The following is a 21,859-nucleotide window of genomic DNA, read 5'->3' as shown; positions in this document are numbered from 1 at the left end:
ATCCAGTATTTTTCTAGTAAGATTGGATATATCTACTTTCCATATATACCAAAATTGCCATACTTTTATTGGAAATAACCACCCGATAAATACTTTTCAGGGAACCCATCTTTAAGCTCCATTCTATTCACCCAAAACAAAGGCGGATTTAGGGGGGGGGGGTCCCAACAGGCGCCGCCCCCTCACCCCTGCCGGGATCCAAAGGGCGCAGATCGTAATGTACAATGGCAGCTTCGATTTCAACCAGTGCTTCTTGTTGGGTTTGGATAACACAAATATGCTTAAAAACGACTTGTGAAATCTTGTTGAAACGTCGCAGTGAAATAAACCATAGTGATTGTTATCCATAAATAGTGTGTTATTCGATGAGCTTAGTTAGCATGGAGCCCACTTACTAATCAGGAGGTCCCTGGTTCGATAGAGATGGCCCAAATAAGGATCCATGCGTATAACATTGGTAGCAATTTAAAGATCCACTGACAGTCTTAAATCAAAGTAAGAGTAGGTCGTGTAGCCAAGTTGGTACAGACAAGTAGGACTAAACCCCATTTCATAGGAGCTCCTACTGGTTACCATGCGATACGCTATTACGCAAATAATCTTATAAACATTTTAAAGACACTGAAATGGTTTGATGAATATTTAAACATATTACCACTGATAGGATACAGTTTAGACTTTTATTACACTAATCGTTTTTAACAGCCAATCACCATTTTAAGACATTGATGTTTATTGGAATGGATTAATAAACTTGTTAAACTTGTGTATCATTGCCCTTGTTTATAAAGACGTTGCGTGTTGTCCAACAATTTAAGCAAGCTAGAAAAACAATAAAACAAATAGGCATGTATAAATTATATAGTTCCTGATAAAAGTATATAGAAATTTAATAGAAAGATAGATGAAATGAAATGGGGTTTAAAGTCCTAGTGTTCTGCACCAACCGGGATAATGAAGACAAGCGTATACCATGCCGTGTGCTATAAATGAGGAACATCTTGCCCGAACAGTGGCGTTATGGCCTACTCTTATTTCGAATTCCAACTGTTAAGGGTTCTTTTACGTGCACATCGGGTTTCCGTCCCATCCGAAAGACTAGACGCTGGACCACGCCCCGTCCTGCACCACTGGCACGGGGGTGGGGGGGGCTTAATGGATCCGAATTGAATTCGAAGGGTGTCAATCGAGTAAACCAAGATTAGACGTTTGTCCATGCCAACCCCTTCATCCTGCTCCCGAGGTGCTTTCTCGCCCAACACCGCGATCGAATGCGGTTGCCAGCACCGTGGGTAGGGAATGTGTAATTTATGTTGCTGTTCTGGCACAATTACTGTTTTTGTTCTTGCGACACAAAACTGATTACAATAAGTAAAATAAAATGTATAACATTTTGTCACGACTAAAATTTATTCCAGTTGATCTATGTGCTTTATATACAGTAGCATCTCGCTATCACACGGATGTTTATGTATCATAACTCTTTTGAAACACTTGGTATTTCCCTATACACAGCCCGCGTTATGTTTCTCTTGGTCTTTTGAATTTGAACAATGTTTAGGAGACTTTGTACTATATCTTATTTCCGCAGATTTGTATCACTTACCCACCCATCAATTCAGTTACAAAAAGGCCCAAAACAGTTTATAAGTATGACCTAACAAATGAAGAGTTATGATAAACGAGACGGCAAAATGTAGCAGGGGACAATGAAAGATAGTTTAATAAATACTGGGGGGGGGGGGGTCTCACTATACTAAAATCATACCAGATGTTGGCTATATTATATGTTTTGAAGCGGGAAATTTTTGCGGGAGATATAATAAAGCGGGGTTTCAAAAACGACTTTTTGTTATCTACAGCGACATTTAAGATTTGACTTTAGTAGTGAAAATAAGCCAGCTACCTGTCTTGTCTGTTTCAAACAATTATTTCTACTTATTATGGCTCCTGTCACATTTTGTCCCGCTGCAATGTTTGTTATTGATCCTACTTAGAAGCTGTTTAGTGCCGTGTATTAACTGTTTGGTAGTAATTAAATACCATCAGCGGTATTAGTCTATTCAGTAAATTTATTCAGTTTTTGTCCAAAAAAATCCGCGGTCTGAATCCTGATGTTACCTCCATTGAGATCAGTTGGAAACACAAAGAAAATTATGTTGCTGAATAATATGTACAATATGTAAATTTGCATTAAAAAAAATAAGCCAATAGAAATGTACAATGCAAGCACATAAGTAAAAAAAAGTGTAAATTATTTACAAAATATATTCATATAAATAATCAAATTATTAAAAAAAATATTTAATTAAGTAGTTTAAATAAGCGTGTGCGTTAAAGATAATAGTGACGTGAACAGTAGACTTAGTGAATAAATCAAACTAACAGATTTGGATGCTGGGTTGCCTTCATATGTGGCCAAAGATACTACTCGACTGGTTCTATCACCGTTAGCCGATCTGAAAAAGAAATCAGAAGATTACATAATTCATTCAATTTAACTAGCAACAATATTTAGTACGTACATCATCAATCAATTAAATTAAAAACAAACGACCCTAACCTTGACAATTTGCAAGTAAAAAAGAAAAATATGTAAATAAATAATAAATACAACACCAAATCAAAGATTTATACTAATAGTAAACAGTTGGTTGAAGAACATTCAAAATGGCGACACTTCCTTAAAGGACAACATACATATTATTGTCCTCTAAAAGCAAACAATTGATGACAACTGAGGAGACCTGGGACGGATTTGTTTTATATTAAGTATATATATATTTGTTTTACAGAACTAAACACTGAGAACATTTTAAAAAAAACTAAAACATACACCCGATCTAAATGCATTGTAATAGCCTACGTGCCATCTGAAACATAAGATTGGCTTACGAACTTGTTTCTGGAAGTTATATCCCCTATTATAATCACTAATGGTCCAGCAGGAAGTTAGCATTAATACCTACCTAGTTCTGAGGAAAACTGTGGTCGGATGAACAAGATCTACTTCTCCACTGTGTTGACACCATGTATCACCATTATCTACACTATATTCTACCGTTAATCCGGGATAAGCAACATTAGTTCGTAGTTTGTTATTGACAATTCTAGACATAAAAACAAATAGATGAATTGTTTCAGATTAAACACTTCAAATGTATCAGGTAGGAAGTCAAGGTCACGGCAATATTGATATCAACTTCGCTAAACAAGAAAATATAATTATAATTGCCCGGGAATACATACATGCTAAAAACTGCTGTAGGCCCTAGGTCTATTATAATTACATGAAGACATTTATAGCAGACAAAGACAAATTAAGTATAAAGACACCATGATTGTACATTGAAGTTAGATCTATTACACACGGTCAACGTAGATAATTAATTCTCGTCTCTTTGACCGGCGGTAACTTCCCAAATTTCCATTGGGTTGAACGCTTTCTGTCACAACTGGGGCAGTGTGGCAACGTTTTGCTCAATTGCATAACTGAGGTTCACCATGGAAATCTTGAGATACACAAACTGAAAGAAGCATACTAATAACTATCCGCGCTGCATTTCAATGCAACCAACCCCTTTACTCGGCCTCAGAATCATGAATGTGCATCAAAGCCTGGAAGAAAGCTGGATTTGGATTTTCCCTTGCCCAGACAGGGAGACAACTCTTGGGACACAATAAATTGCCGGAATGGTGAAACGAATATTGAGTGATTAATACTTTACATGTAGGTCTATTGTAAAATGCAAGTAACAGAAATTCATTTTAATAATTATTTTATGTCTACTTACATTGCACCTGCTGGTGGAACAGAATATTTCAGACCCTTTTCGTCAAGTCTACGTAATTCACGGTGCCCCAAAGTATTGGCGAAATCTACCCAGTCTGCGTCCCTTTGTTCATTCCTTGATGTGTTGTCCTTCACTCTTTCCCATGCAGCTTCGTGCCAAGCTCTTTCTGATAGAGCTAGGAATCTGGGAAACAACATGTAGTCGGCTAAATCACGATTTCTAATTAATTCACTCCATAGATGACCCTGCATACCTGAAACAGATTTGACTTGGTCATAAAATCTAGAGAAGAAAGTTAACTAACCATTGTCAGAGACACTGGCGTTGAAATCCTCGGATATAAGCATATGTGTAAATTTCTGCATTATTTTTTATAATAACATAATTATATATCTCTGGTAAGTCAAGTAGTCGTATTAACCCATGGTAGGTCCCTAGGCTTCGAGCGTTTTTGGATTCCTCGACATCCCCTATGATTATATCATTTTTTAGCAACTGAAACATTATAATTACGGCGCTTGGGGTGGGGGTTGTGCCTGTGCGTCAATATTTCACATAAAATAAACAATAATTTTCTTCATTTATATAGTTTAACGCACCCCTGGCGTATATCAAAAATGATTCATATAAATTAATTTCAGTGACGTGCACGGTACTTTCGCCGTATTTATAGTGTTAACATTTTTTGCACCGGCAGCTGCTTTTGGTCGTCACTTGCTTTTGGTGGACGCCGAGTCTTACAAAACAAAGGGTAAGTAAAAGCCTACACACTACACAGTTGTAAGATTCTAAAGGTAACAGCGAATAAGTACAAATTTGGTGAACTAGATAAAAAAGAGTCAAACGTAATGATCTGAGAAAAGGGATGATACAAATCACATTCAAATCAAAGCTTGTTCAAGACCTCATTCAACTCCATATTTCAGGTTTCATCAAAATCGTACTAAACCTGTAGAAACATTTTTGTACGGGTTAATAACTCGTTTATAACCTGCGGAGAGCTAAAGTCAACTTGACAAACTCGAATGAGATGCTTCCAAAGAAGGAGTAGACAGTTTTTCGTACCCACAATATTTTTCGGCTTTTTTAATGGTGGACAAAATTCGCCTTTTAAACCACACATAGCTTTGTGAGTAAGGGGCTCTCCAGATCTAGCAACATCAGCATTCATATAGAGATTTTCTGCCATGAAGCTGAACGTTTTACGTGCATCAGTGTATCTTGGAGCCCAATAAAGTCCACGTTCTAATGGATCAGGTTCATAAGGGTGGTCAAAATAAAGATGTGTAGCCTGTGCCATAACCACCTGTAATAGAGAAGTAAATAATTTGACCATGATGATGAATAATGATGATATAAATTTGATGTTATATAACTCATCTGAAATTGTACAGGTGATATTATGTACATGGGTGTAAAAGGTTGGTCACCTCTGGCTTATATGGTAAATAATGCACGTGTTCTTGATGTTTGTAGTTGACTAATCTGTCCTGAGTTCAAACGCCCATTGTACACTATAATGTGTAAAGACTGTCGTTAGCGCTATTTCACCTAAGTCTGCATTGGGCAGTTATGCCATAAAAGAGTACTCCGTCTTGATGTATAAACCTATAAACATAATAAAAAAACCCCAAACAATTACCTTGTAACCAGCATTAGCTAAAGTATATGCTCTACCAGCTTGACCCCATTCCCAAATATTATCCCAGGCGTATGCATACACGTTTCGATTCTGTAGAATGTTCCTAGGATAAGGCTTACTGCCTGCTTCCATTACACCATCTTCCCAGGCAGCCAAATCTAATCCCATATCCGCTGTCAAGTTGGACATATGACGCACAAACAGTTGTTTGATATCTTTTTTGTCTTTTGTGAAACTGCATGCAGTGGAATTCTCCCATGCACCTTTTGCAACCTCGTCACCTCCAAAATGATAAATGTTGAGGGGCATTATGTTTTTGTGTAGGTCGTGAACGGTTTGTACCACTTTGGTAATAAAGGTATACGTGGACTGTAAACATGGATTGATAGCATTATCTGTATACAATTGAATAGATTTATAAACGGACGGATCGTTTTCTTCAACTAAGATATATCTCTCAGCTTCAGCTACTTTGTTTTCTGACAACAGTTTCTTTTTTCGGGCCTCCATAGCTTTAATAGTAGCATGACCATGTCCAGGCATATCCAGTTCTGGAATGACTTCAATGTGTAAACTTTTGGCGTGTCTGAGAATGTCCTGGTAATCTTCGGTCGTGTAATAACCGGAACCTGGTCGGCTTGGCACTGGACCTGATCCCAAGAAAGGTAGGAGGCACTCGGTTTCTTCTGGATCGTGACAACGTTGAGAACCTACCTGCAAAATAAGACAAAACTTTATGACATTTTTGAATTTGAAAGTATTCAAGGAAAAGGAATGCTTCGAAGACATATAGGTAGAATGCCCCTTATGACCCTTATGTTCCTGATTATCCTTTATTTGCCAGTGGGTCCGCTATAATTTATTTTAGGTCAGGATTGTCCAGATCATGCTTATGGATTCCAGGGTTGACTATTGGACGCACGACAACCAACTAGTACCTACCTCGGTTAGTTCTTCTAGACCAGGGATTTCAAGTCTCCAACCTTCATCATCTGATAAATGTAGATGTAACTTGTTTAATTTATAATCAGCCATAGTATCCAATAGTCGTATTACACGATCTTTAGGGTGAAAATTTCTACCCACGTCCAACATCACACCTCTATATGGATATCGTGGTCCATCAACTATACTTGCACGAGGTACCAGTTTACGGTCATCCATTAGACTCAATAGAGTCTTAACCGCGTACAGAGCCCCTGGTCCAGCTCGTGCCTTGATTTCAATTACACTCTTGACTGGATCTATTTCTAAAGAATAAACTTCATCATTGGAGACGTCTTCACCTTTCATACGAACTTTAACATCGGCCTGATGAAACCAAATGAATCGACTGTATGGCTTTTGATCGGTGACATCAAATCCAAGTTTATCTGTCAAGAAATGAATGATTATGTTCATAATTAATCAAAAATTTGCATAAGTAGCTCAACTAGATGATGGCCGTCTAAATATCGTAGCTAAGATGGGGCTTTTGTTTTAATCCGATTGAATCCAAGCCGGGATTTTGCATAATCAATTTGAGTATATTTTAGCCTGGATTAAATAGTGAAAAATTATAATGTAAAGCTTTATTCTTGTATGTAGGAACTTTAAACAATTTAAATATATAAAAGGAAGGGACGAGGGTGTGGGCAATACAGAACGAACACCCCACCCCAACCCCTGGAACCTCCCTTGAAGTGAGTCACAATGACCCTATACGTATTTGCTAGGATAACAATAAGATACCGTCTGTGGTTATCAATTCAATTCCGTACGTTTCGGTATATGTACATTGTCATGACGTATGGTGTAAATATGAAATTCTATTTTTTGTTTAGATAAAATCCTTTGAATAAATTTTACTTTAAGCTCAGTGTAAATATTGTATCATTCACATAAACATGTTATTTGTCAAAAGCTTCCGTGTTTTAGTGTCATTTTAAACATCAGCTTATCATGTGAGTCAGAAACTATCCATTCAACTAATAATCTAAGCCTTTACCTTACACTACTAGGACTAGCTCAGATAATAATTAGGTTACAATTTATTGTCTGTGACAAGTTGGTGACACGATTCTCTTCAACAAATCTGTATTAAATGTGAGGTCACATTCCTAAACTTGAAGAAATCTGGCTTATTTCGACCCAGTCCTATAAAGAGTGTTTACGTCAGTTAGATGGTTATCGTATACGGCGCAGGTTACCTTTTGTATCGAGATTCGAATTAATTTAGTTTTTTTTTAATTTGGGGGATTGTATAATTTTGTACATCACTATTTAAATACAGAATAATGAAAATAATTTCTGTTTACCAAAACCATGGTCTGTATATGTCTACACGTATTTGTGTTATTCCCAAGCATCATAAGTTCATTAAACTTATTATGGTTATGTTATGTTTCTTATTGGCTATCCCCGCCTAGGTATAATCACTTATAACATTTTAAGTGCAATTTCTCTACTAATGCGGCTCACAATGAAATTGAATTTACATTTCGGAAAAGTTTACTATATATTAAGTACGAATTCCAGCAATCTTGGTTAACTAATCGGCCTATATCTATTGCACACTGATATTGTTCTTTACCATTGTATTAGGAATATACTGATACCCCTAGCAATCTAATTAAAATTAGATTACAATTTCGATTCGTTTATTATGGCTGATTTCTACTCTACATTGCAATCTAACCAACTTTAGATTATCACTAAGAACAGCTTTATATTGTATTTTAAATGGCTAAAAATCATAAACCACTTCAAACATTCCTATCATTTATCGCAATATTGATGTAGACAATTTGATTAGTCAAAAAGTTCACGGAATTGACATTTGTACCCCTAGTAGATTATAAGCTATATTAGTGAAACATGATGGTTATAATACCTGCCAGAAATTCTGCTTCATTTAAGAAAACTGGAGGAGCAACCACTTGCCAGTCCCTAGTTTCCAAATTTAATGTCATAGATGTGTCGACAGCTATTTGTACTGGGGTAGGAATGACCAGTTTTCCAGGTCGACCTTTGTCTTCTACATCAGCGTTCATGGCATATCGCGTACGGGGCGTGAATGGGTCATAAAGATCATGTCCTTCACTCTTCTCGTCCTTCCAGTCGTAACGTTTCCATTTATTAGGAGTGTCAAACTCTCCAACAAAATCTAAACTTTCTCCAGTTGTGCTAACCAACACACGACTCTCTAAACCGTTTGACGATAGATACCAATTAGGAATTACATCAGATTTAGCCACTGAAAAATTTTCGGAAACGAATCTAATTTTGCGCGTTTCGCCCGGTCGAATTACTCTAAAACCCCGAACAGGTTCTAATTTAAACATGCATCCTTGCAGATGTGACAATTTCACTTTATATTTGTCAAGCACAACCCCTTCGTCACGTGGCAAGAATTCAGGCTCTACAAGGTTCATCTGACACCAATACAATTCCCATTCTGAAGCAGGGATGGGGTCCTCCCCTTGATTTGTAAAACTTAATTCCGCTTCAAAAAGTTTCAAAGAATCTCTAATATTGTCTATAACTTCATATCTAATATTCATAAAGGTTGCCATATAATCTAGTGTCTCTTGTCGCATGCCTGAAAAATAAAAAAAGCCATAGAAAATAGATTAATTATACATGTAAGTTATTTTATTTTTCGTTGAGTACGTTGTTGCTGCCTGTTCTGAATCGGTATTTTTTTTTTAAAGCCTGTTCACGTTCTTTCTCAGTGTAAGGCTTGTGACGACGACAGGAAATGTATGCCTAATTAGTCGTTCGGTGACACAGTGGTGTGCGTAATATAAAAGAACCTCTGCCATGAAATTCGAAAAAGACCATTTAAAGGTGGAAACATCGCTGTTCGAACAAAATTCAATTCCGCTGCATCGCATTCGTAATCAAACCAGCGGCTACCAGGCAGGATACGCCCACATTGTCGAGAGATGGATAGAGAACAAGCTAAAAAAGAAAGTGATTTTTCCTATAATCAAGGGCCATAATTCAGGAAATTAAAATTCGATATGCGCAAATATCGAAAGGAGCCGAGATCTTTGGGTTATAAACTTAAATTTCAAGTTTCAACAAAATCGGATAAAAATTGTGACCTCTATAGGGTCCACAACCTTGATATATCATATTTTTTACGCTATTTGAGAACGAAGGGCGGCCATTTTGTCAGTTAGTTTTGGACCTATTTTCACGAAATTCGAACTCAGTCGTCTTAGGGTGTAACGGTGATATAATAATACGATTTTTTAAATCGGATAAAAATTATGACCTCTATAGGGTCAACAAGCTAAAAACGCGATTTTTCGTAAAATCAGGGGCCATAATTCAGGAAGTTACCGTCCGATATGCGCAAATATCGAAAGGAACCGAGATCTGTGGGTTATAAACTTACATTTCAAGTTTCAACAAAATCGGATAAAAATTGTGACCTCTATAGGGTCCACAACCTTGATATACCATATTTTTACGCTATTTGAGAACGAAGGGAGGCCATTTTGTCAGTTAGTTTTGGGCCTATTTTCACGAAATTCGAACTCAGTCGCCCTTAGGGTGTAACGGTGATATAATAATACGATTTTTTAAATCGGATAAAAATTATGACCTCTATAGGGTCAACAAGCTAAAAACGCGATTTTTCGTAAAATCACACACAGGGGCCATAATTCAGGAAGTTACCGTCCGATATGCGCGAATATCGAAAGGAACCGAAATCTGTGGGTTATAAACTTACATTTCAAGTTTCAACAAAATCGGATAAAAATTGTGACCTCTATAGGGTCCACAACCTTGATAATATACTATATTTTTACGCTATTTGAGAACGAAGGGCTGCCATTTTGTCTGTCAGTTTTGGGCCGATTTTCACGAAATTCGAACTCAGCCGTCCTTAGGGCGTAATGGTGATATAATAATACGGTTTTTTAAATCAGATAAAAAAAAATGTGACCTCTATAGGGTTCACAAGCTAAAAACGCGATTTTTCGTACAACCAGGGGTCATAATTCAGGAAATTACTGTCCGATAAGCGCGAATATCGAAAGAAACCGAGATCTTTGGGGTATAAGCATATATTTCAAGTTTCAACAAAATCGGATAAAAATTGTGACCTCTATAGGGTCCACAAGCTAAAAGGGTGATTTTTCGTACAAACAGGGGCCATAATCCATGAAGTTTCGATCCGATACATGCCAATATCGAAAGCAACCGAGATCTTTTTGGAGATAAACCTATATTTCAAGTTTCGTCAAAATCGGATAAGAATTGTGACCTGTAGAGTGTCCACAAACAAATCGTGGACGGACGGACGTCCGGACGGACAGGGGCGACGACAATATACGTCCACATGAAAATGTGGGCGTGTAAAAATATAATCTAGCAGTCCTCTTAAATGAAAGTGTCCAATATACATTTACCACTGCCCGACTGAAATGGTCCACTGCTACAGATATTATTCAACTTTTATTTTAAGTAGTTGTACAACAAGTTTCATAATTTATAATAGTTAATTTGGGGTGCTATATTGTAAACTTGAAAATTCAGGATAGACAATTTTCCTATACCCTTATCACTAACAACGGAATAATTTTGTTCGGTGAAATTTCAACCCGGCTATATATTACTGGTATTACAGCAATGTGGTTTAAAACATACTATTTCGTTATTTCGAAACGAAATTTAGATATATTTTAGGGAGATTGGCACATGATTTGGGTGGGATTTATTTAAGGCATGGTTAGAGAAAAAATCATGGCGCTCTATCTGTGTTTATGTATGTCATTATTAAGTGAGACCTGTCCTGAAAGACGAACGTATTATTAGAATGGAGATGAAACTACACTTATCGTCACCAGACAACGTAAAATCACGTTTTGTGGTAAATATGGTCACGTGGTAACCCATGGCCATTGAGATTTAGTTGAAGTGGTTTTAGTTATACCGGACAACAAACAAAAGTTTATATCCTGAATTATTTTTATGTGTTGTTTCGTAATAATCATGTAACATGAACAACAATCCAGAATAAAATATAACAGAAACAATTTCATGTGACTACTGTTTGTGCCACCTAACATCCTAAACACGGGTTCCGAAACATTGCATCACAAACTAGTTGTATCATTGAATGTTTCAAGAACATCGAACCATTAACAAATACATTAAAGATAAAATACAGCAAAACAAATACCAAATACTTCTTATCCCAGTGTCCAATCGAAACAGCGATTTGAAAAATGTAGTGACTCGGAAGTATTTATTTAGGATCTAAAAGCGTCTTCACCTGTTCATCAATTTGAACAGAACCGAAGAAAAAATCGACCGGTGATCTATAAGAACTAGTGATACGAAGCCAAAACAAAGTGTGCATTGGGAAAATAAACGAGAATGGATGACTTTTAAAAAAATATTTGTATTGACAGAAAAACGTTGATTTGAAAGAAATATAGCTTGGCAGTAGTATTTGTATTTAAAATAATTTACACTTATGACCCCCTTTACAAGAATCTGTTATTGACAAATGCAGTTTTTAACGCTACTTCAGATTTATTTATGTCTTGAATTCAAGCAAAACGACACCGTTAAACACACTCAATATTTTTACTGTCGGATGATTTGTGTTATAACTGGGTCACCATGTCTAGTGATGTGCTCTTTTTTTCTGCTCGTCTTTTTTTATTATTCCTTTGTCTAACTACAAAAGAATCAATGCATTCTTGGAAAGGGTTGATAAAGGGAAAAGACTGTTTTGAAATTGCATGTTTTACATCGAGCTCTGACAACAAGCAATTGAAGTTCGAGCACAAATTCAGTTAAAGGAGGCATGTCTTTAACTCAATATCATCCACAGTCTTTAACAATGCAAAAATGACTTATTGGTCAATTTAAATCAACATTGATGTTTTTATCTTACCGTGAAAATATGGCCTTCTGATATTTTATATTTAAGACAGGATGAAAATCTTAAAATTGGCAAACGCGCGCCAGAATGCTTTCGGGCGCCATTTGTAATGTAGCGACACGATGAACGAGGCTAAACATATCCCACGGGAGAATCCTAAAAATGTAGACTGGAATAACCAGATGCCAAAGACTGCCGTTCAATTTGGATTCTCCCGTATTTTGCCGAACATAACTGATTAGAAATTGCAATAAAAACAGAAACGATTGAATGTAAATCAGTTTATACATGCATTTTACAATAATCCATTTGTGTCAATTTTTATGTGCCAAAGAATAGCGATTAGCTCTTTTAAATAACGATGTGTGCTAATTTCCGGCAGAAATTGTATCTTCGACTATTATCGTTAACAGTAATAATATGGTTGCCCTGGCAAAGAATACATAAATATTAATATTTCATTTTCATGATCTTTTTTTGAAATATAATATTTATTATTCCATATGCTTTTCTCCATTAGATTGGTTTGTGCAGAAAAGTTGGACGTTAAACTCGATTTCAATTCATTTCTTGCTATAGTCTCGCTTTCTCGGCAATTAATCGAAATCGGCCAATACCAGAGCGATCTATAAACGAATACCAGCAAACAGACAAATCTAGTTAACCTTAAGCTACCGAGAAAACATACACACGATAGATAAGATGTGACATGACACAAGACGTGTAAAACAATTGATTTTATTACAATGTGTTCGGGATGTAGAGTACATATGTTTACTGTTGAATTAATTCTGATTTGTTAGACTTGTACATGTCAATAAAGTGGGTGGTGAGACACATATACATGTTATTTGACATTATGTTCACTGTGACATATAACCCATGTTGTAAAAGACTACTAAACTTAAAGCGCCGATAAAAAAAAATTCAACAAAGCAATTTTCTGAAAAGTTTTTATAATACCATAAGGGTTTATGACATTAACCATGATGGACCTTATATTCTTCCCACCCGGATGACTAGGCTATCCCCGACAAATGGGAACCGGGTTTGAAAAGTCCCGAGGTTCCGGTACATTCTAATCGTGAGTCCAAATCCCTTATCGTTCAACTGCTTTGGGAAATAGATAAGGTTATCCAGTCACTTATACAGTTGGTCAACACCCAAATAAACTAAAAGTCTCTTAGAAAAGAAATCACAGAGATTCACATGACTAGTGTAAATGTTTCTGAGACTAACACACAGAACTAATCAGTTGTATTCCGTAAAACATATTTAAGACTTCCCCTTTTAATGAAGATATAAATTAATTTGGCCATAAAATGTTTCCAACAAAACCGGGACAATATGTATGTGACCGAAACAGTTTCAATAGTTTGTTAGTTTGTACCGTATAATCTTTTTTCTGTGACACGGTAAATCGTCGTCTGACATATTTCTACCATTTTACAAACATTCTTTTTCGAAATGAGTGGCGGTTTTGGTGAATTGTGGGGAAAGCCCTGTTGGGTACGATGACGGTTGAACTCAGTATTAATCTTTCCACAAGTAGTCGTATCTTTAAGCCGTCACTAATTGTTTGAGAACGAGTTTATGTTAGCTTTACTTTTGATGACACTTTTAGAAAGAGTTAGCGTGTAGCTTCACTCTGCTAAATACCAATCGTGGCTTGCTTAATTTTAACGATAAGGCGACGCATAGCGTAAATAAAAGAGACAAGTCACCAATTAGTTTAAACTGATTTCCCCATGAATCAAATAAAAAGTTGGTTACTCTTTGAGTATTGTATCAGTTCTGTGAAATAATATCGAATGATCTATTTGAATAACCGGTGAGAATAAAGTACGGACCCCTCAAATTATACGTCCTGGCATGAAATGAAATGAAATGAAATGGAGTTAAACGTCCTACTGTTCTGCTCCTAACCTGGGCTAATGAAGACGGGCATACGCTATACAGTGTGCTATGAGGGAAATTTTGCCCGGACAGCGGCACTACGGCCTACTCTTATATCGAATTCCAACTGCCAAGGGATCTTTTACGTGCACGCCAATGTGTACACGGGACCTCGGTTTTTCGTCCCATCCGAACGACTAGACAGCTGTTCCTTGTCATCCCCTCCGTCCTGCATCACTGACAAGGGAGAACCACGCCGGAAAATCTGGATGAACTTTCTCGGCCAATGCAGGGATCGAACACCCGACCTCCAGGCTAGCAAGACTTGGTAGGACATCAATGACATTGGAAGCAGTGGAGTCAGTGACGTTTTAGACCGTTCTCTTATATCTCATTGATGAATTTTCTTCAGGTAAAGAGATTAGGGGGGGGGGGGGGGTCAACGTCCACTCGACACAAACCAGACCAACGCGGGACTAGTAGACTGCAATTGTATTTCTGTAATTAGCAGTGGGAGGAAGAAACCGGGGGACCCGGAGAAAACCAACGTGGTTGGGCAGACGGCCCTTATCCTTGTCACGTACATGCTTGTTATCGAAACCACGCCACTTGACTCAATGACAGGCGCCCCCCCCCCCCCACACACACACACAAATCCACACACCTCTCCCCATTCAGACCGTTATTCTGAATGATATTGTAGATATTGGAACCCATCAGCCCATAAGCTACACTTGCCCACGTGATCTACCACAACCGTCACTTTCAATCAAATCCGATCAATAGAATGTATGACATAAACAGTCCAAGCATATTTCAAAATGTTAGGTCAAATAGAGGAGTTTGAAATAGGCCATGTACAGTATATCGAGCGTACGTGCACTAATAATATAAATAGACAAACTGTACAACAAAACATGACAAATGATACAACTTTGAAAACAGAAACACACATTAAAATGCACCTGTTATTTTGACTGCCAACAGTTTGTAAATATTTCAAGAACATGTTTATCAGTCCACGGTGACATGTTTAATTTATATAGATGTGCAGCTTGCATGTGGTATACATAATCCATTCGTTTCCAATATTTGACTAGAAAAACGAGATTATTCTGTATCTCATTAAAAGTGGAATAATGAATAAAAAAAATACATTTTGTGACGTCAACTAAAAATAAAATTTGTTTTTCATTAAGTTTGTTATTTTAAGTCTCGGGTATGATTATCGGATGTTAAATAATTTCTCAGTATAGGGTTGAGATTCAGTATAAAATTGGCGTAATACCCCCGTCAGTCCGGGTGGCGTCCGTTTATCGCGTTCTCACGGCGCACCCGTCACGATCTCTCTGCGATATGGCGTTTCTATTGAGATCTATTGGGTTGGCAACGGCGATCATCAGCGAACCCGCGGCGCTCTAACCACGCTCAGGGGGTTCTTACCATACGCCTTCTACGTGTGTCGCGACTGCATGTGCAAGCTGGTTAGATTTTTGGAAATTTCAAGATGAACTTTGAATCGCCTGTTTTTATAGCAAGTGGAACATGAAAAAGCCTGGTCGCCATAACCGCGATATTAAGAACTCCATAAACGCAGTGGGAACCCCGTAAGATCGCCATGGGCGCACTGGGAGCCCAATGAGAACGTGGTGCAATCGTGCAACAGTGGTGAAATCATCGTAACATCGCCATGACAACGCCAGAAGAACCCCTAACGCTTGGTAGGGTCGTTGCAGATTCTCGAGGGTCGTAGTGAAGACGCCATGAAGTCGTCGTTGCAGATGTTACAATTTTCAAAGCGTCTTTCCACGTGAGCTTTCCATGTCAGATCGCAGAACCTTCCCGTTTGTTTTGAACAGCGACCATGGAGACCACAGCACGATATCTGGCGTTTCCACCACGCTTTTACCACGCTTATGGCGATCTTGACGCGCTCTGAGACAATTTTCCCTCGCCGTAGCAGCCCAGTAAGGACGCCACCCCTGTCTAACAGGGGTATAAAATTGAACTCAGATGAAAAAAGTGGAAGCGGACGTAAAATACAACTAACTCACATCAAAAAAGTAGGCATTTTAGTCCTTTGTGGCCGCCTTTATTCCCAACATATTTTTTTCATATTTTTCAGCGCCCGTTTGAAAAGGGTACAATTTTTAGCCCTTTTCAAAAACACTATGGTTTAACTTGATAGATATTTTTTGAAATTATGGAAGTAATATAAATCCTTGCTCGCCAAATCATCAAAAAATCATGCTAAATTAAAAAGAACATAAAGGAATATATGGCAAAAGTTTTGTACAACCTGTACATCTTTAATATGGACCCCAAAAAAGCAGTTCTTTCCCCACTATCTACAAAAAAGTTTCGCATGGTACCAAACTAACTAGAAACATACAAAACGAACACGCGTAGGTCATAGATTTTAATGAGTTGTCTATGCAATAAAGTTCAATATTATTTTATATTTATTTAGATCACATTTGTGAACGGTGTAATTTTGCCTTTCAAGTATATAATATACAATATTTATATTATATTACAATTCTAAAATAAATAAATTCCGGATAAAAGGGGAAGATTAAAATTTATATTTGTATATTTACATTTCTTCAACTGAAAAATACTCACCAATAACTGTTGACGTCATAAGAGCACCAACCAAATAAATCAATATATAGTTTAAAGTCTTCATTTTGAGGCGTGAATACAAACTATATATTGCCACAGTATATAAAGGTGAATTTTTAAACTGAAAGTCAGTGTACCCGATACTTCAAAAGATATCGAAACTGTTAAAGTTTAGTCCACGCTAGAAAATAAAGTTTGCCATGTGTGTCTAGGCTCTGATCGCGTAGACTAAATAAATTTTGAACTCGACAAAGTTTTAGAAACTATTTCAATTTTTTAAACCAGCGACAAGACAACAATCAATAGATAAACTTAGACTTAAAAGCGCTGACTTGTGTTTTAACAACAGTAATCTATATCCGCGCTCAAATACACCTTGTCATCGGTTCAAAATCTACCTTGTCTTGAAACAAAACCAACAAAGCACAAAAAACGTGAAAATAACCACAAAAATAACAATAAATGGAAAATCACGTGACTACAGACTCCGCCCCCAGTTGGTGTCCATGTACTATGTAAATAGTAATGTAAATAAAGGGATCAAACATCAATCCTAAATACAAGCAATGGATACGTGACTCTTTCCATTACAGTTTACAGTAGCTGTTTTACTCATTCAAAATTATTCGTAATTAGTATGTACAGCAAATTAAATCTACATCAAATTGCCAGAAAAAATAAAACGGTCAAAGCAATCGGTATATGAATCTACCTTGTAATAAATAGACAAAGTTCCAGTCCCAGGATCTCAGAGCGATTCAGAGTGTTAAGTATCTGAACAGGTGTGTGAACGCCATTGGGGGTATCTAGTGTTCAAGAAACTAAATTAAAACGGAGCTTAAACTTCACCAAAAGAAAAACACGTATCTTTCGGTGAAAATCGTAGATAGTTTATCACTAAATGTGTAATCATAAATACCCTAGCAAGTTAAGGACCCTTAAGGGGTTGGGTTAAAGTCGTGACACTAGACGACGAACAACGTTGATCTATAAAAGACAAACCGTCGTGGTATGAAATGGTTCACGAAATATCAGAGTCTGATAATCAGACCATCATTATGTGCCAAGATGAAAGGTGCAATATTCAAGAGCCAAATCTGACTAATGAAGATATTTCGTTTGGCCACAAATTTTATATAAATCCTTAAGACATTTATTTACATGCCAAGCCCATAACCAACTCTCTAGAACTTCAGGTGGTTTTGATTCTCAACAGATTTAAATACGATTGATTTAATTAAAAACAGGATAATCGAGACCTTATTATCGCAACAACGGTGCAATGCCAATCGAGACTACACTGTTCTTCCAACGACGAATGAAGTAATTTGACAGAAATTTTCAACATATTCCCTTTTCATTATCTATTTTTTAACTGTCAGCTCTTCATCTAAATTTTATATAAACACAGTCTTAGCTTATTGATATAGAGGGGTTTGGTATAGGCTGTTCCCCAATCCCTATTCAGATACAAATCTGAATAAAATATTATTTTGGCAGTGTGATTCGGTTGCTGATTACCTGAGAGTTTAACACGTCCATCCAAGTCAATCCTACGGTCTTTTCTTTTTTATGGCTTAGCGTGCTACTTTTATACTGTCAAGGACTCTTTACGTGCACGCTAAAGAGTATACGGACGAATCTGAGCACGAGTGGGCATGAGTTATTTGTCGCATCCCCACGCCTATAGACGCCGTTTCCTTGCCAGACACGCTGTCCTCTATACCACCGACAAAAGAAACCCAAACCTCATACCCACTGAGCCATCGTTGATTCCTTTCCTTTTTTAGAACAACAGTTAATCTCTGATTATACATATCTCGAAAATAACAAGCCCAATGTTCCCCTCCTCAGTCCATAAACAAAGCAATCAAAATGCTTACCCCCAATTAGTTATCCCTATTTCTTCATCGTCAAAGTAAAGGTATGGAGGGAGGTAAAGAAACTATGCACGAACATCCACCAACTAGAATCAAAGTCTCAGTGAACCGAATTGCTTCCCCTAGCTTTTGTGGAAAATTCTCACGATGAAGCTTATAGGCAATTAAACATTCTAACTTAATTATAAGGAGGGTCAAATTATTTATCTCCACCTTGCCTAAGCACGAGATGCTTATCATCGGACGTAGTCAAGGCATTTACTTAATGAACACCTACACAAAGTTTGAAGATGCTGCCTCAAGAATAGTGCGGCGGACGGACGGAAAGGCGGGGAACAATAAATATGGTAGGCAGACTTAGTTCTTCTCCAAAATTAAACAAGCAAACTGTTCGGCGGATGTCCCGCCTCAATTCCAAATCGATAGACTGACAACTGCTAAGTCTAAGCAGAAAACTCATCATCGAAATCAGTCTATATATTTACCTAACGAACATCTATCTCATTATTGTGTTCCAAATGATGTGACGTGCAGAGTGGAAAATGCCCAACGCCAACCTTAGTCAAGACATTCACCATATTGCGCCCTTTGGTTTCGGAATGCCCCCCCCCCCCGCCCGCCACACACACACACTCTCGCATACACATACACACACACACTTTCCGAAAAGATTGTGAACACGATAAAAGCTGCAATATTGAACGGGTTTCTTCAACCTTGTGAACACGATAGAGGTCACTTTTGTGGTAACTAAAAAAGAATATTAAGGTACCTGACAGCCGCGAGAAGTGTCTTAGCAAATATTCGGTGTAAATTGCGGACATACATATAACCAAAAGTAATTTGATTCTGGGCTCATTTCTATTTCTTTCGGTAATAAGTAATCAGCAATGAAGTAATAAATTAGAGCGATTTAGTAAAGCGCTTTGTTGATGTGCGTGGTTCCTTTTTGTCGGTCCCCAGATTAAACGTGCTTTATATAACCTATCATTTTTTTTATCGTCTGGTAAACCTAAAGTTACCTAAACTTTGTTATTTGGATGTTTTTTCAATACACTAAAATCATACTCGATGCATGCTACAGCTATAGAAATTAATTCTATTTCATGTGTTAGTAACTGAATCATGGAATATTTGGCATGAGAAACAATAAAGACGGCCAAACACGGTTTCTAAAACCACTTTTTGTTAGGGTCTATCATCTCCAACGAATGCATGATTTGACTTCCATTGTGGGCCCTTAACGTCTTGTTCATGAATTCCAAGACAACTTGGACCAAAAAATAGACCACCCGCACCAACAAAAACCACTCGGACCAAAGTAGAAGACTACCGAGACCAAGACAGAAGACCAATATTTTCCTTGACTTATGTTTGATTAAGATACTGACAATGAATATTGTTATTTATTTATTATTAAATCATAAATACTCATGATAACAGCTACAAACATTCAATGAGTTGTCACGGATTCGGCTTAGCCCCTCCGTACCTATGACACACCACCGTCCTTATGGTTAGATCTAAATATTAAGGCCACCTGCAGATTTCCTCAAGGTCACGAGATGCAGACACGGCTAGTGCTAACCCTAACCCTTACCCTAACTCACAATTCTCGGCAACAATCATCTCGTGACCTTGACGAAATCTGCCGGTGGCCTTTATATTTTAATCTGACCTGTCCTTACCCCCACCCCCTCCCCGAAAAAAATTGCTGACCACAGTTCTAAAATTACCTATTGTTTGTAATAGACAGCAGACAGGAATAATCATGTGGGGTATTGATTTGGGGACGTGGCACCTTGCACCAAGTCTCATATTAGCCAATTGGTTATGTTCTGACAGGGTTCCTGTCTTGTCACTATGTTCATTGTTCCTAGTTTGCTAGAGAACGATTTTCTGGGCTGGAAAACGCGTTTGCGTCCGTACAATTTTCAAAATTTTCCGGAAGAGGAAAAGTGACGGATCATGGCAAGGGCAACAGAGGCAAATGCCTTGGCCGGGTTCCGAAGGAGCCCGGCGATTTGGTGACAATTTTTTTTTTATATATATATTTGTTAGAAAAAATAATGAAGACCGATTTCCCCAAAATCGTGAAACATTGTAGCCTTTTTTCGATGAGTTTTGAAATTATTAGGTAGTTGATATCAGAAATGTTTTCATAACCCGAAACCCGAAATATTATTTCTGGTTGACAGGTAGCAGTCCACACTGATCAGCAGTGAATAATCGCTAGGCCGCTACAATCACTGATAAGGATGACATCAATGCGACTTAATGAGTCTCAAATATTAACTTTTTTCCACCGACAAATTAAAATCTAAAACATTTTTAGGATGTATTAGAAAAATAAATAAAGACGTTTGACATATTTGTTGGTAAAAATTATTTCCTATTTAATGTAATGGGTATAAAAATGACTAAAAGGCAGCATTCTGCCCGACGCAGTCACGTCTTATGTAAACAATGCACGCGCCATTCAGCCAATGATTGACGCCGCGTGTTGTGACGGCACGTGTTAAAGGCAGTCATCTTTTACAGAGATATATCGAGGACTCGTAATTCTCTGTGAAACAGATTGGTAGCGGTCTTGTTAATTATTCAACATTTTCGTCGGGCCCTCGTTTCTCACTCCACCAGCTCGCTTGACAAGATTGGCGAACAGATATCATCGGGCCCGGACTGGCAGTGGGACCCCGGCCTTTCCACTGGCCCCCTCTCTGCGATGTTTTTTTCGATCGGGATATACTCTACAGACCACCATTTCAGGTCGAAATCCCCCCCCCCTCTTAGAGTTTCATCTTGTCACCCCCACCATCCTGCTAAAAAGTTTACCGCCCCTTCGCAGCCAACAGGCTGCCTACGGGCCTGCCAAGACCCCGCCCCCTCTCTCCCCAGAACTATAGCGGGGATACGAATCTGACTGCCAACTTCAGTTCAATTTCTTGTCAAACTTTATTCTTCTGAAATCTCAGTGCCGCTTACTGGCCACAATCATTCATACTTTACTTTCTTATTTCGTGGCCAGTACACTTAAGTTTTACACTTTCATTTGACCTTTTGGTGACTATTGTTCTGATTCACGTCTAGTAAAAATGAGTTAGACATTTCGAACAGGATTAGCGCGGCTTGA

At 37.7% G+C, this 21,859-nt stretch overlaps 1 protein-coding gene across 3 annotated transcripts; it reads right to left on the bottom strand.

Moving 5' to 3' along the window:
• Window positions 1-666: 666 nt before the first annotated feature.
• LOC126826648 (beta-hexosaminidase) lies at window positions 667-17,238 on the bottom strand. 3 transcript variants are annotated; one of them, XR_008788818.1, is made up of 9 exons: window positions 16,847-17,236; window positions 8,309-9,016; window positions 6,379-6,809; window positions 5,437-6,150; window positions 4,860-5,100; window positions 3,795-4,047; window positions 2,970-3,110; window positions 1,907-2,459; window positions 667-822 (listed from the first exon to the last, which is right to left on the bottom strand). XR_008788818.1 is itself a non-coding variant. In XM_056102434.1 (9 exons), the coding sequence occupies exons 1-9, from the start codon at window positions 16,908-16,910 to the stop codon at window positions 814-816; spliced, it is 2,634 nt and encodes an 877-aa protein (XP_055958409.1). In that variant the 5' UTR covers window positions 16,911-17,238; the 3' UTR covers window positions 667-813. The 3 variants fall into 3 exon arrangements, 2 of the variants coding, with proteins under 2 accessions (XP_055958409.1, XP_055958408.1); XM_056102434.1 differs by having other exon boundaries at window positions 2,387-2,459; window positions 16,847-17,238; XM_056102433.1 differs by lacking the exon at window positions 667-822 and having other exon boundaries at window positions 1,747-2,459.
• Window positions 17,239-21,859: the final 4,621 nt, after the last annotated feature.

This window comes from Patella vulgata, chromosome 7 (assembly GCF_932274485.2).
Source record: "Patella vulgata chromosome 7, xgPatVulg1.2, whole genome shotgun sequence".
NCBI lineage: Eukaryota > Metazoa > Mollusca > Gastropoda > Patellidae > Patella > Patella vulgata.
Note: the sequence above shows the minus strand (reverse complement) of the source record. Positions and strands in the feature narration are given on the sequence as shown.